The 17,345-nt window shown below is 40.6% G+C and overlaps 1 protein-coding gene and 1 long non-coding RNA gene across 4 annotated transcripts in view; one reads left to right on the top strand and one right to left on the bottom strand.

The window, feature by feature from the left end:
- Window positions 1-6,609, bottom strand: part of PPP4R3B (protein phosphatase 4 regulatory subunit 3B) — a 56,409-nt gene extending 49,800 nt beyond the window's left edge. For 2 of the 3 annotated variants that reach the window (XM_037020439.2, XM_037020440.2), the window contains exons 1-2: window positions 6,122-6,609; window positions 4,692-4,747 (exon numbers count right to left, since the gene is read on the bottom strand). In XM_037020439.2, coding sequence (XP_036876334.1) covers window positions 4,692-4,747; window positions 6,122-6,263 — 198 coding nt within the window. In that variant the 5' untranslated portion in view covers window positions 6,264-6,609. The remainder of the gene's footprint in view (window positions 1-4,691; window positions 4,748-6,121) is intronic. The other variant, XM_037020438.2, reaches the window with a different exon arrangement.
- Window positions 5,563-17,345, top strand: part of LOC118972764 (uncharacterized) — a 294,258-nt gene continuing 282,475 nt past the window's right edge. Inside the window, exons 1-3 of the long non-coding RNA XR_012121214.1 lie at window positions 5,563-5,954; window positions 6,609-6,942; window positions 9,586-9,681. This is a non-coding gene — a long non-coding RNA (uncharacterized lncRNA). The remainder of the gene's footprint in view (window positions 5,955-6,608; window positions 6,943-9,585; window positions 9,682-17,345) is intronic.

Raw genomic sequence — 17,345 nt, 5'->3', positions numbered from 1 at the left:
TTTTTAAGTGTCCTAGGTAATCCTTTTGATAAGTCAAATTTGAGAACATGACCTAAGGGTATTTGTAGCTAGTTAACAGAGTATAGGAAGTACCATCAGAATAGACACCTTCCAGCTCTATGAATCTGTGTATCTACTCCAAATGGGTGACAAATCCTATCCTTCCCTGTCCCATCCCCCCCACACCTTACTGTCTCAGTAAAAAATAAGTTAAAGATACACTCCTTAGAACTGCTTACTCCAAGGGTCAGAGTAAAAGCTCCTAGTAAGAGACATAAAGCTGGCACAAGAATATCTAAAAGAATGGAAATTGTCAAGTGGCTGGATTTCCTTCATATCCAAAAAGCCTAGACACAGTCAAGCTCAGTTTTCTATAGTAAGGTCCATTTCCAAGAACTGTACTTTGTGACAGTATTTTTTACTCATTTGTGTATGGCATACATCTTGGGATGCTATTAAACATCTCTGTTTAAACCAAAGAAGCTTAGCATTTTCCATTATTAACTAAAATCTTTAATCACCACTATGTCCCCATGGGAATCAGATTTAAAATGAGCTTGCAGGAATAGAAAAAGTCAGTTAGTTATATTTAGTCTTGTCTAAGAAAGTAAGAAAGGTGATTACATCCAAGCCCAGGATGGGAGTCAAACACAAGCTGGAGAAACTTGCTAATTCGGTTTTTACTGAATATGGTTTTCACAATAGTTTTATTATGAGAAATTGTTACCTTCAACCTTATGTATTAAAAACACATTCTTGAGTTGAATACTTTTTAAATCAGAGGTTCTTAATCCAGGGTCTAAATGACACCTTAAAATTCTATCTAAAACCTGGGGCATAGCATCTTTTTTTGGGAGAAAGGGTCTCCAGTTTCTGTATCATATTCAATATTGCCCACAGTGAGCAATCATGCGCATACATGCATTAAGACCTCTGGAGAGATAATACAAGAAACTGGTAACTGGTAGCATCTAGCAAAGGAAACTTGATGGAGTCTAGAGTGGGAGAGAGAATTCACTAAAGACCTGATGTGCACATTTAATGATGTGAATGTATTATCCATCCAAGAAGAGTTTTTTGTTTTGTTTTGTTTTTAAATAAACAAGCCTCTAACCAGATGATTAATGTAGACATGCTTTTTTGTTTCCCCAGTTTCTGGTAAGAACTTTCATTTTCCTGGCCACAAGACTCAAAAACACTACTAGTGACCTTTTGTTTCCTTCATATTTAATCATTCATAAGATCTTCCAACAGTTCTTTGAAAATATACTGGAGCTCTCTGTCCTTTGTTCCAATTCCATTTACTATACTGGGAACAGACTTTCAATTACTGTATCTGAATTACTGCAAAAGTTCTTGCTACCTAGCTCTTCAGTTCCCTCCCCACCCTGAATTCATTATTAATGACACTGCCACACTTCCAAAACACAGTATCAGTTTTATCATGTTAGGTCCCCACTTAAGAACCTATAATGCCTCCCTTTTGTTAGGCAAATCAAGCTCTCAATTAAGAAACTTCTGCTGCAAATAGGCCAAATACCTTTTGTAGTGTCAGGTGTACAATTTCCTTCCCTATTCGTTCCTTCAGCAGACACAATGGATTGAAGTCAATCTCATTTCTCTCATTTTCTACTGCCCACATGTGTTGAATACAGTTTTTATGGTATTTTGGATTGGCACAGAACTACTACATGTTGGTCAAGAAACATAACCTTCCTATGCCTTAGCTGCCTTATCTGTGAAATGCTTTCATGGGCTTTCAATGAGGACTGGTTAAAACCCTTTATCAGCTATTTTATTATTCTGTAACTGTTTCATCTATTATGTTCTGTCTCCCAATAAGACCAAGGATGAGGACTTCCTTACAGTTTCTCCTAAATCCAACCAAGACACAACTGTGTTAAATATGAATGGCACACATCCCTATGGCTCTGCTTTTGATTAAGTAAAGACAGTGGGGCTGATTTTAAATAACTTAAAATTTTGACACACAACATTAGGCACTTTATTTCATGTTCTACTGTATAAGCATTCTTTTCTCTTTCCAATGTGTTTACTTAACACTCAGCAAGTTTACTTGCTCCTTTAGGATATGTGTTATCTTTGTCCAGTTAGTTATTTCAATACTGCCCACTGGAAGCAAGAAAATGATGTAAAAAAACGATAACTTATTGATACTAAGTCATTTGACAATTTAACTCATTTTAACTTGAGTCCACAATTCAGTACTTAGCTCATGTTACGTCTGTAATGTTAAAATAATGTTTAACATAACAAAATAGCTTATTAGCTATGAACATCTCATTCATTCAAATTTTATTTAAAAATCACTAATAATAAATATACTTCATATAAATTTCAGAAATTAGTAATTTTCTATGCTAACTTCTTAAATAATTAAGTGATGACATTTCAAAAAGTTCTTATGAACACAGAAAAATAACAGTGTGTTTGGAAATCCATTTGTGTAACTTGGTAAAAAGTACAGGATGGACAAGATTTTAATGAAAATACAAAAACCTTATTACAAAGAAACTAAGTTTCAACATGGCCCCTAAACAGCTCTGTGATTTCTATTAGAAAAGAGTACTCTATTTAAACAAAAATAAACAAATGACCCCCATTTACACAGGATTTTCATTCTTAAGTACAAAGCTTGTCCATATTCTCAATGCCAGAGTTCTCTTATATTTAAATGTTATTTAGTAAAAGTACTTCAATTAGAAAAAATATATTAAAAGCCCTAATAGTATATTATTTAAATGTGATTAGAGAAAACATTTTTCCTCAGTGGCATAAAAAAATTTTTAAGATTTTTTTTCCTGAATACTTATTTTTAGTAGAGTAACAACACACATAAATCTATGTCCCAAAGTTTCTAAAGTGTTCATATAACGATTGCATATTTGTGTACTAATGTAAGGGGACTTATTTCATATACAAAACTATCATAAAATGTGATCTTTCCAACAGTAAAAACAGTTAAAGGATTTTGTATATAATTCTAATTTGTTGGGAGTTATATTTAAGAACACAGTTCCTGAATATTTTATATTCATGCATATAGGGAAAAAATGATTACAAAGTATTAGTATTTCTTTCTCCACAAACAAGCAAACAAACTACAAGTGGCTACCTGGTAAAATTCAGAGCAAAGACAACAGCATCTGCCTGGCTGACTTAGAAATTAAATTTACTTAAATGTCTACCTTAAGCTGTCTAAAGTATAGGAAACATCTTCACATGTTTGATATAGGACAAACGTTTAATTTGATTCTTCACCAAAATAAAGACATAGTATTTTCTAAGCAGAAGAAAAAAACTATTAATGGAATATTAAAAAATTTTTAAATATGTCAAATAATTAAGAATGTACTATACACACAAAATAATTGTTTAACAGTAAGACTGTTACTAATAATGTTCTGTGCAACAGACACAATTTCATTCTTGCATCTGTGAAGTATTTGTTACTGGGCATCCACATTTTCACTGACCTTGAAGAAAGTAGACATTAATGATATAAACCTAAAATAATTTATATTTTCCTTCAAAAAATACCTGACATATTATTCACTTTATACACCCCATACACACAAAAAGGGAAATAATCCAAACGTCTGACAACAGGTATACATCATATATATGTGTATATGAATACCATACAGTGTTTTTTAAATTGCTAACAATAAATCTTCAAAATAATGCTGAGTGAAAAATGAAAGCTGCAGAATACACATAGGAGTACGAGACCAATTTTGTAAAGTTTGAAACACACAAAACACTACATATTTATGGATACATACATAGGCAGAAAAGGTATAAAAGCATGTACAGAAATAATACACATCAACTTCAGAATAGTGGTTACCTATAGGGAGGATGGAGAATGGACAGAATGAGATAGTGGATTTTAACTCTACAATGTTCAACATTACAAAAAGATCTGAAACAAATATGGTATAATGTTAACATTATTAAATTTGGTGGTGTTACAGACATTCATTGTAATATTCTCTGTACTTTTAAATTTTTAAATCTTTCATGATAAAAATAAAAACATTCACAGAATAAAAGAAAACGTTCAATCACTGCTGCCATTTCCAGATTAAATAATTAGGCATGCTAAAACACAACACAGGTCTTCTTTTCCCAAGTAAGGCAATAAATACTCACGTAATTACATAACCAGGCAATACACACTCATAAAGTAACCAATAATACATAAAAACACACAATTAAAGAAAAGAATTTAAATGCTTCTAGTTCAAAAACTCGATTGTTGCTTGAGTCAAAGGATCTAATTTCACACCACAAACAAGCTTTCCTTGCTTTAAAGAGTACCCCTTTGAATTTTCCTTCATGCCATTTCATTTAAATGTGATGAGAATAAAAGGCTTTGTGTACATGGTATGGAAGATACCTGGGTTAACAGTAGTTATGTAAGACTAATGAATACACTGTATTCTAATATTAACTAACGGTGGCTCAATTCAAAAATAATAAATTAGTGCCAGTACAAAAACTCACTTTCGAGTCTGAAACTTTTAATCTGCAAGGGAAAAACATATGGTCTGTAACTTTATTTACCAAACATATTTTTTCTTGTCTGGCAAGCTTTCCCATCTTTGTCAGATTAATACTTCCTTGATCACTGAAGTCTTTCAAATTAAAGATAAACAACTACTTGCCTGTTGTTTCTGATATGCAGTGTTTGGATTTATCTTTGATTCCAAGAGTAGTGATCCTGAAAGATAAAAAAATGATACTTGTTTTATTTTATACAAAGCCTAAGTAAAACAACAGCAAACACACTAAAAACAAACAAACCTGCACTCCCCACCCCCAATCCCTTAAGTTCTCTTCCTCCAGTTAGACATCTGACAACATCTCATGTAATCTAATTCACATTTTTCTCTTCACATCCGGGCTTCGTATTTAATTTAGAACGTATCATCCTACCCCCAAACACCCTTAAAGGAAAAAAATCCATTTAAGACCAACATTCAGACCAAGAATATAGAGACCTGATGTCTATTCAAGTTTTATTGAAGTGAAAATTTTAAGGTCTAAATGACCACTTGAAGCCAAACTTTTTAAAACAAAATTATTTTATTGCATTTCCAGTTTAACAAATAAAACAAATTACAAGGACCACAACAGGGATCTGAGTACTTTAATAAACAAGTTACAGAACTGCATTTATCCTTTTCTCTGTAAAAACAAAAGAACGCCTCCCTGTAGAAATAAATGTTCATGACCATTTAAAATAAAAGGAAAAGTGCACCAGTACAGAATACGTCAAGAATAAATCTAAGATTGTTACTTTTCTATTATCTGCACATACCAGTTGCTCAAATCAAGGCGTTCAGATTACAGTGAGAAAGGTCTAATTACGGCTCTACGTTTTATAATTCAAAAATACTTCACATATGACTCGTACAATAAATCCGCGAATACAAGTTTACAATCGGCTCTGGTGTCCTAACTTGTTTAGGTGTAAAGTATCCTCTTTTTTACCGCACTCTCTACAAAGGCAGCCTGGAGGGATCCCAGACTAAAGATGTATGTGCTTGGGCATGCGTGCATTGTGGCAACAATCTGCAGTAACCACAGGAAAAGGTGTCTTTTGGTTTCCCCATCACCTGTCGATTTTGCCTCTTTGGTGAAATCGAAAAATTTTATACCTCTTTGGTATAAAAAAAGAAAAGACACTCGGAAGTAAAGTTGCACTAAACCTTCTGTACCAGATATAATGGTATAAGGGCTAAGAAAATTAAAAAATAAAAGGCGGGCCTCCCCAGGACAAGGAGGTCACACTAACTTGTCTCTCACTACATCCTGCCTTCTCTAACACTCTTTTCCTCTTTAAAGAGGCGACACTGGAGAGGAAGGGGTCAAGTCCTTAGTAGGGAGAGGAGGCGGGGGAACAGAGAATGGGCGTCTGACTGCGGGTAAATTCGGGCGAAGTAATTTGTTTTTACCGTACAGAAGTGCAGGCACAAAACCAATGCGCTGTCCCAGGAGGTGGTAGTAACAGTACTCTGCCCAGGGCCTAAACTCCAGGGCTGGGCCCGAACCGGAGGCACTGTTCCCTGCCCTACCGTTCCAATAGCCTTACCGTCGGACTCTGCCCGAACCAGCAGCGACATCCCCTTGAGCTCCTCCACATAAGTGGAGGACACATGCCCGGTGCCTCTGTCGTCCCATTGCCGGTCTTCATTCAGGGTATAGACCTTCACTCGCCGCCGCGTATCCGACATGGTGGCTGCTGGCCGCACCGCTCCAGCCGCCGCCTCCTCGCTCACCTCGTCCGCGCCCCTCACTCTAGAGAGACGGTGGAGGCGGAGGCGGCGGTGGCGGCGGCAGCTCCGGAGAGGCCCGAGTTTACCATGGCTCTCAAGGTACTGCCGCAAGGGGCCACAAGAGCCACTGAGACCTCTCCGCCCGGAGCTCCAGTTATCTTTCACTTCACCCCCGCACACACCCACTCTCCCCTCCCTTTGCCCGGAGAGCTCGCTCGCTCTACCGCCGCCGCCGCCGCGGTAACTACTGCAGGTCCGCCATCTTGTAACCCGATTCTCTCTGCCTTTCTCTTCCTCCTCCAGCTGGCTCGCACGGGCTGTACTCGCAGGGGCTACGGCGGCCGACGAGTCCAGCGCACGCCGACTCCGCTTTGTGTACACGCCTCCCGGGCAGGCAGCGCTCGGCGTTCTCGCGAGGCGGTGAGAGGACCTAAGTGCTACTTCTTCCTCTCTCTGCCCCGCCTCTTGGCACGGGATCTCGGCCTAGTGTGCGGTCCCCGGTGGTGCCGCGAGATTCTTCTCTGGGCAGGTGGCGAGAGTTCAGTAGTGCATCCGGTTTCGTGCAGTTGGTGGGGGCTTTCGAGAGTGACGAGCCGCCGGGCCCTACTCTGAGGAAAAAGTAAAGCAAGCCTGGGAGGTACGCATGCTTGGACGGGGCTAACTGAGCAAAAAGGAAAGAACTGTGCTCACACTCTCTAATGGAAGCTAACCCTGTCAGCCTGTGGGAGAAAACTACTTTAAATCTATTTCTGTAAAGATGTAGAAACTTTGAGCCCTTAAAGGCGACCCCAAACCCATTAAAACTTGTTATGGAGTCTGTTACAGTTAAACATCTCAGAAAGTGTTTTGTGGATCTCCAAACGATTATAACGTCGTACAACAAGTGTGTCAAGATTTCCGATTTCCCGCCAAAGCATTTCCGCGTTAGGCTTTTGGTAGCTGGCCATTGAAAAGCATACTTTCAGCTTCATCAAAATACAGTGCCTTTCGCGTGTTTGTAAACCCGGAATATAAGTGAAGATAAATTTTGGGAAATGGCGGGGAGCTACCGTCCTAAAACATCCAAGAGCATTGTTTCGGTATTTTTGAGTTACTCTTGAGGGTCCATCTTGTGTATCTATCAGGAGGTCTGTACTAAATAAGCGAAGGGGGAATTCTCTTGGCATTCACGCCACGTTAATGTCAAACGCCAAGTTAATGTTCAAACATTGCGCGTGGTTCCAAGTCATACCCTGGCAGTCGTTTATTTCAATCCTTGTTCATGTTTGATAGAATCCTTTTATTCGTTCTTTTAAGACGGCCTCAGCTTTTCAGCTGCTCCTTCACAGTCCTTTAGCCTGAAAGGTGGAAAACCAGGGAGATGCACACGTTGACCTTTTAGCATCTTGGGAGTTGGAGTCATTACTTATCGATGGTCCTGTCAAATCGTGCTTAAGTTTTGACCAGATCTAATGTGTGGACACACTTCAGTGGTACACTAAACCATGAGAGGTCTTACATACAGGCACCTGATAAAAATTAATTTTGCTTTCAAAATTAGGTTACATAGGATTTTTTTTTTAATCTAAAGAGGACCTCAGAAAATGTACTTGAATTAAGTAGTTATAGGTTAACAGTAGAACCCACTAATTGCTGTGATTGATGTGGACAAAATGCATTTTGAACTCAGAAAAGTTAACATTTCTGTCATGGGTCAGAGAAAGCTTCACAGAGATCATTTTTGAGCCTGATGTTAGAAGATTCCTGCATGGGAATTTGGCTTGTAGAAGTGTTAAGAGGCTAAGGGGACAGGGTAAACGAAGACAATGTGTTATTGGCCTAAAGGAACATATATAAGGTATATATAAGTTAAAGGAATGAGAACTCATAGCAGTTACATTGTTTGTAACACTGTATGGGTTCAGAGGTTAATATTCTACAAATAGATCTAACGACAAACTGAAATAATAGTTGTTTCCTGTATTCAATCATTCAACAAGATTTTTTGAGCATATATACTATGCACAAGACACTGTTCTATATAGAGAATAATAAAAGAAAAGCTTCTCTTCTGATGGAGCTTACATTCTACTGTAGAAAGACAGTAGACAGATATATGCCAGGCATTGATAAATATTATGACCAAAAAAATAGAGTAGCAAAAGGTTAGAGAGTGAGTTTGGGAAAGGTAGTGTTTATTGAAAAGGCCTTTGAAGGAGGCAGTCAGCCATGCATTTTCCCAGGGGAGGAGAGAGCCAGGAAGCAGCTACAGCAAGTACTAAGGCCTTGAGGTGGGAGCATGCTGAGGGCATGAGAATAGTAAGAAAACCAGTGTAATTGGAGTGGAGTGAGAAGGGAAGATGGTGGGAAATAAGGTTTGGAGTGTGAGGGAGGCTGTTTAAAGGACCTTGGATTTTACTTCAAAAGAGTCACAAATCCATGAGAGAGTTTTGAACTAAGTGAATTTATCTGACTAATGTTTCAAAGCACCCCTCCTATCTTCTCTTCAGGATCTCTGTTACTGTAGCCCCTAAGATCTGGTGACCCAGATAAATAAGGAATCAGGGTTAAACCCTTAGAACTCATCTCTACCCCTGGATCCTCAGGAACACATTCTTGTTTTATTCTTCCTCTTAAGTCACAGGGTTTCTCTTCTTTCTACTGCAACAGGCACATCTCTAACATTTGTAGGCATGGACATTTGCAAGGTCCAGGAAAAGCATACAAATGGAAGACCATATGCCAGAAGTCTAAATATTTAAAGGTTTTAAATTAAAATGTTAAATAAAATATACTTTCTTCTCAAGGACTTAAAAGAAATATATTGTTAATATCTATAGAGTAAACTGGGTTCTCAGTCTCACTGATTCATGTTCTTAAAATGTAAGGCTTTCTGTTTTTATCCTTACCAATTCTATTAGATGTGTTTATGAAAGAACTTTTATGGAAATTTTTTGCTATATTCACTTATTTTTTTATTAAGGTGATTAATCTTTAAGGCTTCCCTGTTTAAGTAAACCACCAAAACACAATCTATATCCTCTTCAGCTACATTCCTATTTATTTTCGCATTTAAAGCCAAACTATTCAAGAGTTGAAGTGTTTATGTTCCCTTCATTTCCTCACCGTCCACTCACTCCTCACTTGAACCCATTCTGGTTTCCATCACCCCCAGCCCTCATCAAAAACTCTTGATAAACTCACTAAAGACATCTATGGTGATAATTTTGGTGGATATTTTCCAATCCATTTTACTTGCTCCAAGTTAAAATTGACACTTTTTTGTCTTTCTTCCCTCCAGTCATGACCCTTGCTCTATCCTTCAGATGTTGCCACAATGATCACTTCCTCAGAGAAGCCTTCCCTGACTAGTTCAAATATGCTTGGACTATTACAGGTACCAAAAAATCCAATTCAAATTGGTTTAAATGATAAAGAGAATTTATTGGCTTATATGAATGGAAAGTCTGGAGATAAGGTGAACCTCAGGGTTGATTTGATTGATTGACTCAGTGGTATCAGAGAGAATATGAATGGAAAATCTGGAGATAAGGTGAACCTCTGGGTTGATTTGATTGAATGACTCAGTAGAGCAGAGAGAACTTGATTTTCCTTTCTGCTGTTAAGTTTATCCTAAGACTAACTTCTTTTGTATTTTAAAATAGTGGCCCAAGCTCCCAAGGCTACATAGTTCTACATCTACATAAAAAGAGAGTTTCTTCACATACCCCCAGTTTCATTGTGATTATTCTAATTTAGGTCACATGCCCACCCCAGGACCTAGACTTATGTGGTCTAGGGAATGTCAAGTACAAGTTGGCTGAGGTGAATCAGGGCCCATCCTTGGAGCTGGGGGTAGGTTAATCCCATCCAAATCCCATGCATGTTATTCTGTGTAATGGGGGTAAAGTAGATGCTAGGAGGACAACCAGGTATCTGTTATATATGTTCCTTTTAGGCACTCATAGCACCATGCACCCCTCCATTGTAACATGTCTTACTTGCAGCTTTATATTCATTTGTATGATTTTTGATTAATAACTGTCTCCACATCTAGATGGAAAATTTCTGTGAGTCCAGGGAACTATGTTTTTTCTCTCCATTTACTCTCTAGTGCCTAGCATAGGGTGTGGAACATAGGCAAGTAGCTCAGTAACTACTGGAAGGTTGAAATTTCCTCTAGACATTCACTATTCGATTTGACATTCCACCTAGCAGGTAATTTAATAACTACCCTATCAGCTCAACTGAGATTAAATCTTTGAAAACTCTAGACTGGTTATCTCTAATGTCTCTCTCCAAGTAATCAGTTTTTGTCATATCAATGATATTTGTGAAACAAATTTGATCATATTATATTCTTTTAACATCTTGCAGTAGTTTCTGATTTTTTATAGGATTAAGCTCCTTAGGTTGAATCACAAACGTCTTCATGCTTTGGCATCTACCAAACCCTGGTGTTCTTCTTTTAAGAGTAAGGCTATATAGAATGCTGACCTTCCCTGGGGTGATTTTCAATCATATCTTCTCCCCCTCCCCTTACTGAATATTTTTAGAAGTGTTTTCTCTGGGGGAGTGTAGTTCCTCCAAGTATTTATTCCCCCATATCCCACCTGAGTGAAGAGAGGATGGAGGCCAGAGATCCAACTGTTTGGTATTCAGGCTTTCACTTAAGACCCACCTTAAAGCCTTCTTCACAGTTTCCCACTATCTACTGTGACAAGTGTCCCCAAGTCAAAATTATCTCCTTTTTTCAGAAAAGAAATCTGTCTCGTGACATTGCTGTGGTAGTGTTACAAGGGTGTGTATGGGTATGTGTGTGTATGTGGAAAGGCATGCTAGTCCTTTGGTTATGGGAAGTGGACCCAAGTATGTAGCCACTCTCTATGTACTTTTACTGTGCCCTCAAATTCTCAGCCACTTCCTTTTTGATTTTTTTGTGGAGTTAATAAGTTTTTTCTTCTCTGATAACCTTTATGGTCATTTAGTATGTAATTTCCTCTGCTAAGTCTATTACTGTTCTTCCATCTGCCTGTCATGCAATTGACTGACATTGTTAAAATCTTATCTGCCATTGTCTCTCTTATTGAGAGACAGCCCTTTAAAGTCTATACTTTTAAAAAATTTAACTTTGTGGTTAGTTTTCCAAGTTTAACCAAAGTATTCTAACATGCTTACATATATATAAAACATGCTTATAATAATACATATATATATATATATATTAATGTTCTCTAATCCATTTGGAATTTTTTGTATATATGAAGTAGGATCCCAGTTTAAAAGTTTTCCTCCAAATGGAGAGCCAATTGTCAATATTATTCTAGATGAAATAATTAGAAATAACCATGTTCTGTACTAAATTCACAGACCAACCTACATATACATATATTTGGATTTGAGTCTGAACTCAGTACTCTATTGTTTTATCTGGTCAACTCAGTATTATAGTTTTAAGTGCTATAGTTTTATAGTTAGATATTTCGTTGGTCTGGTGGCCATATAACTGCTCTGCTCAGATCTTTTTCAAGGGAGTCTGTTCTAGGGGAACATAGTTACTTGACAGTCAGCTGCCACCCCTCTGGACCCACCATTGTGTTTTATGTTTAAGCCACAAATACCTCAAGCTGTACCCAGTTACTGAGCACAGCAGCTATATTTAAGCGTGTTCTCTCCTACCTGATGCAGAACTCTTCTAATGGGCAATTTTAGCTTGGGGAACTTTGTCAGCCAGGATGAGACTTTCTTGGAACTACACTGCTCTTTCCACCTGGTATTTCTTTTCCTCCTTCCTTTTACAGAGGTCAGACTCACATTATGCATTGTCGGCTCTCTAGTAATACTTGAACCCATCTATTTTATCCTCAGCAGATAATTCCCCTACGCAATACCTTGCATGTCTAATCCGTTCTTGACATTTGCTTCTCTGAGGACCAGAAATGACATAGGTGATACGAGGAGTTTAGGTACCAGAAATGAGGCAGTATGATGGACTTTGGGGAGTTGTTTACTCAGTTACTCAGGCACAAGGTACCAAGTGACTACTGATTTCACCAGTAGGGATGTAGGAAAACATCCCAGAAGAGGGGATTGCTGTTGGCTACACAATGATTCAGGCATTTGAAAGATGTGGAGGAAACAATGCCTGCAAGGACAGTAGAGCTGGCTGATGAAGTACTTCTTACAGTGAAGGAACAGACATGGGATTTGACAGTTGCAGATCCCTATAAGTATACTTGAATGCTCAGTTTAGGGAGGTGTGCTTTGTAATTAGGATTCTAGCTGAGAAAACCTGATGCTTTGAAAGAATGGGATGGGTGTTACTGAGGATTTTGGCTCTGTGAACACCCTTGGGCCCTCAGGGTTTAAGGGAGTGGCTCATACTTCCTAGTAAGAGGTAACACTTCCTCCCTTGCAGAAAGACCTCTTCCAGTTTGTTCAGTTTCTTCTCCTAGCTGAGATGTTTGGTAACTAGGGCTAAATCTCAGCATAATTTGCCTGAGGACTGCTGGGCCTGGTAGGTGTAAGATAAATTCCAGCCAAAATAAGCAGGCGATGAGAGGCAACAAAGGGCCAGGCAGTTTATTTGAGGCAGGTCGATTTCACCCATTTGCCTAGGCATAAAAAGCTCTGGTTGATACCTTTTCAGGGTGGATCGAGGCCTTCCCCAGCTACCGAGAGACTGCATCAGTGGTGGCGCAGGTGCTAGTGGAACACATCGTTCCTCGTTTCAGGCTCCCCACTTCACTCCAATCCCATAACGGACCTACCTTCATCTCCTGGGTCACTCAGCTAACAGCCGAGGCTCTCAATATCACCTGGAACTTCCATATACCCTATCACCCCCAATGGTTGGGTAAGGTCGAAAGGGCTAACGGTCTCCTAAAGGACCAACTAACTAAGCTGTCTCTAGAGGTAAAGCTCTCGTGGCCTGATCTCCCTATCACTCTTGCTCGGCTGCGTGCTGCCCCCCGGGGACCGGCTGGACTAAGCGCATTTGAGCTAATGTATGGCAGGCCCTTCTTACTGAACACAGGCCTGCCCACTACCTCTCCTCCTTTGGCCTCCTACCTTCCTTACTTTACACTGTTGAGACATCTTCTCAGAGAACACGCAGACCAGCTCCTACCCCAACCTAAGTCATCCAACAACCCAGGACACACAGCGATCCTTCAGCCAGGGGATGAGGTACTTCTAAGAGAACTCCAGCCAAAATCCCTCCAACCCTGTTGGACAGGGCCTTATACAGTAATCCTCTCTACGCCCTCAGCAGTCAAACTACATGGGCATTCTTCCTGGTGTCACCTTTCTAGGCTCAAACGGGCGCCCAGACACGATGATTGGGTGTCTCGTGAAGTGGGTCCTCTTAAGCTGCAGGTTAGTCATGTCAAGTGCAACCAGCCAGATGAATAGCCCGGTGGTCTCCAGGCAGAGTTACTCTGCATGGAAGTTTAAGCTCCAACTAACTCTTCCTCACGGAACCAAAGCCCGAGAAGTAGGCACCCAAAGTTGCCCACGTGTAGGTTGTCAGGCACCGATTCAAATACCAGTAGGCACAGACATCTTAAACACTTTCTCAAACCCTATACTGTGCTTTCCTATGACCAAATCTCTCATACATGTATTTTCCAGTCCGACATGTATGGGGGATGTCATCCTGAATTAAACGCATGTAGAGTTCATGCAGTAGAAGATACAGCAAGAGGAGTCTCTGACAACATGTTCTTCAGAATACAAGATAAGCTATACATTACCATTAGTGACCCATGGGATCAACATTGGGAGAGAGGAGTACAGGGCAAGCTATACAATAGTTACCAAGCCTCCCCACAGGGCACAGTATACATCAAGAGAGAATGGACCACTGTAAATCCCACTCTCATGGAAGTTCTAAACACCCAAGTACAGGTATCAAGTAATATTCTACAAACAGAACAGGCACTAAAACAGAGGATTCAGTCGGACCCCTACCTCCGCTCTCTATGACCAGCAGGAGCACCACTTTCCTGGGCCGGAGTCATTGGAGAAACAGTACGGTTTCTTAATGCTTCACATATCCTCAGCAATGTGTCCAATTGTTTTCTCTGCGCCTCCTTCCAACGCCCCCCAGTGGCTGTGGTTCCCGTTAGTTTCTTCCAGACTCAACCAGTAAACTCCTCTGAAAAGGACTGTGGCCTCCTTTTGAGCAAGATACCCATGTGGAAAACGAGTCTTAAGCCCAAAGCTCGACATAGGTCTGAGGCCACCAGAAAACGGCACAAAGAATCATTGTCCTCACTGATCTGCTACCTGACCCAGCGTTCCACCATCTCGGAATTGTCAATGAAAAGCCAATGCCGACGATGGGTGACTGTAGACACTCTACTTTCCCTTCAAGGGGGCGGGTTTTTCTGGTGTAACAACACACTTACCCAGTGTATCAGCAGCACCATGATAGGACCCTGCTTTTCAGTGATGCTAGTTCCTCAATTGATGTTATACATCAAACCTGAGGTAAAGCAGGCGCTAGACGGATGGTCTATGTATCCAAGAGCTAGGCAAAAGAGGGCTGTCTTCCTACCCATACTAGTAGGAGTAAGTCTGGTCACTGCAGTAGCCACGGCCGCCACAGGAGCAGGGGCATTAGGCCATAGTGTAGTCAGTTCTCAAGGTCTTGCAAGTCAACTGGCAGCATTAGATGACAGAGTGAGCCTGACCCTGGGAGAAACCTCAGCCTCTCTTATTTCCCTCCAGCGGCAGCTTACTTCCCTTGCCCAAGTCACCCTTCAAAATAGGTGGGCTTTAGATCCGCTTACTGCAGAAAAGGGGGGAACCTGTATTTTCCTACAAGAAGAATGCTGTTACTATATCAGTGAATCCGGGACCGTAGAACAAAGTGTTAAAAAATTACAAGAACTACAAAAAGACTTCCACAAAACACGAGTATCTGAAGGCAGCCCTTATGGGTGGCTTCAGTTCCCCTTGATGGCCTGGCTAATGCCTCTGCTGGGCCCCTTCATAACAGTTTGCGGTTAATTGCCCGATGTGTTTTCAAGTTCCTTCAACAGCGCATGGTGAAAATATCACACATAAAGGTCAATCAACTGTTGCTGCACAAGTACTTGCCCCTCCCGACTGGGCCTCCTCCAGCTGTAAACCAGCCTTAAAACGCCCCCATGATGCCCCTTGTCAGCCGGAAGTAGCCAGATTGAGTTGGTGTCCATTATGACCAAAAGACTGGAATGTAAGGCTGGAGGCACCGGGGGAAGGGGTGAGCCCACTGGACAGGCTCAGGCCTCACCAAATATGGCGAAGAGACCAACGGGTTCCAGTCTGACAACATTCCAGAAGTTCCTAACTAGAGCCCTCCCCCAAGCTGGAGGAGTGTAGTGGGAGCTTTCCAGTGCCTGTCCAGAGACCAATGAGTGACCTCCACGCACCCTAGGCTAGCCAATCCTTGTGCCGCTGTAAATCTAAGCTCTGCCTGCCCCTACCTTCTTTAAAAACTTGCTGCCTGCCCTGCTGGGCGCGACTTCTCCAGCCTCCATTTACGTAGACTGGTGAACCTCGCCCGGGACTACGCTCAAATAAACTGCCTGGCCCTTTGTTGCCTCTCGTCGCCTGCTTATTTCGGCTAGAATTTATCTTACAGTAGGGAGGAAAAGAGATTATACACCTAAGGGATTAAAATAATAAACTAGCATGTACTAGCAGAAGCCTGAGGAACATACTTGGGATTGCATTTTGAGGTTGCTTTTCAAGGGGGTTGGTTGGAGGTTAAGACTGGATAATCAAGATTTCATTGCCTTGGAATACCTTTGGAACCAAAGATTTAACCCTTGGAGGACCCCAGCAGATGGGGCAAACTCACTGCTAGCTCTTCGAGTTTGGAAAAATTAACAGTAGTGGAAATGAGCTCACTCCTAGGCAGCTTTTGACTCCTGGAGAAGATAGCTATTTATTTATTGGCATATTTGTCATCCCTATGTGTTTACTGCTAATTCTAACTATTTCATAATAATTTAAAGTGTTTTTTTGATAGTCATCTACAAGTGCTTTTGTTGTTCTCCGCCTCTTTTACTCATCAGGTTGATTATAACCTCAGAACACTGATGAGAGTAATAGTGGTGATTCTTGTTTTGCTCCTGACTTTAATGGCAGCCTCTGCACTATTCTACACAATTCTTAATTTCTGATACCACTTACCAAGTTAAGGATGTTTCCTAATATTCCAAACTCTTTTATAAATTGCCTCCTTTGCATCTGGTGATCGTACACTTTTTCTCTAGTAATCTCTGATATGAATTATATTCTCATGCTTACTCATCCTTGCATTCCCACAGATCTATGTGGTCCTAATAGGTATTGCCAGTATTTTATTAAGACCACTTACTGGGAGAGGGTTCAAGATAGCAGCATAGAAGGATCCTGAACTCACCTCCTCTCCTGAACACAACAGATCTACAGCTACACAGCTACATATGGAACAGCTCAAAAGAACTCAAAAGCTAGCTAAACAGTGCCTTTACAACAAAGCATAAAAGGGCCGCATCTAGATAGGTAGGAGAGGTAGAGATGTGGTCTCACAAGAATACCCACCCCAGGCATGGAGACCCACAATTGTGAAGGATCTCATAATGTGGAGGTTGACCCTGAGGAGTGAGGGTTTGTGCCCCACATCAAGCACTCCTAACCTTTGGGAACAGCACTGGGCAGATGAGCCCCCAAAGTATCTAGCCTTGAAAACCATTGGGGCTTACTTCTAGAACCATAGGGCTGTATGTAGGAAATGGAAAATCCAAAAAGGCTCATGCACAGAACCATTCACCCTAGGGCCCAGGTTAAAAACAATAGTTTGAAAGATGCCTAAATCATATGCAGAGGAGACACATATGTTAATCTTAAAGTGGCTGCTGGCAAGTCATGGGCTCTCTGTTGGGACTCTCTCCAAGAGTGGAGGTACTAGTGGGCACCATTTTTGTTTTCTCTTTTCAGCCTTGTTGGTTTTGGCACTGGTGGGACCCATTTTCACAACACCCCTCTAGCTAACTAGTGCTCATGGGAGCCCTGGCCCCCACTGCT

Source organism: Manis javanica, chromosome 1, assembly GCF_040802235.1.
Source record: "Manis javanica isolate MJ-LG chromosome 1, MJ_LKY, whole genome shotgun sequence".
Lineage (NCBI taxonomy): Eukaryota > Metazoa > Chordata > Mammalia > Pholidota > Manidae > Manis > Manis javanica.
The sequence above is the reverse complement of the archived record's forward strand: the minus strand, read 5'-3'. Positions and strand labels throughout refer to the sequence as shown.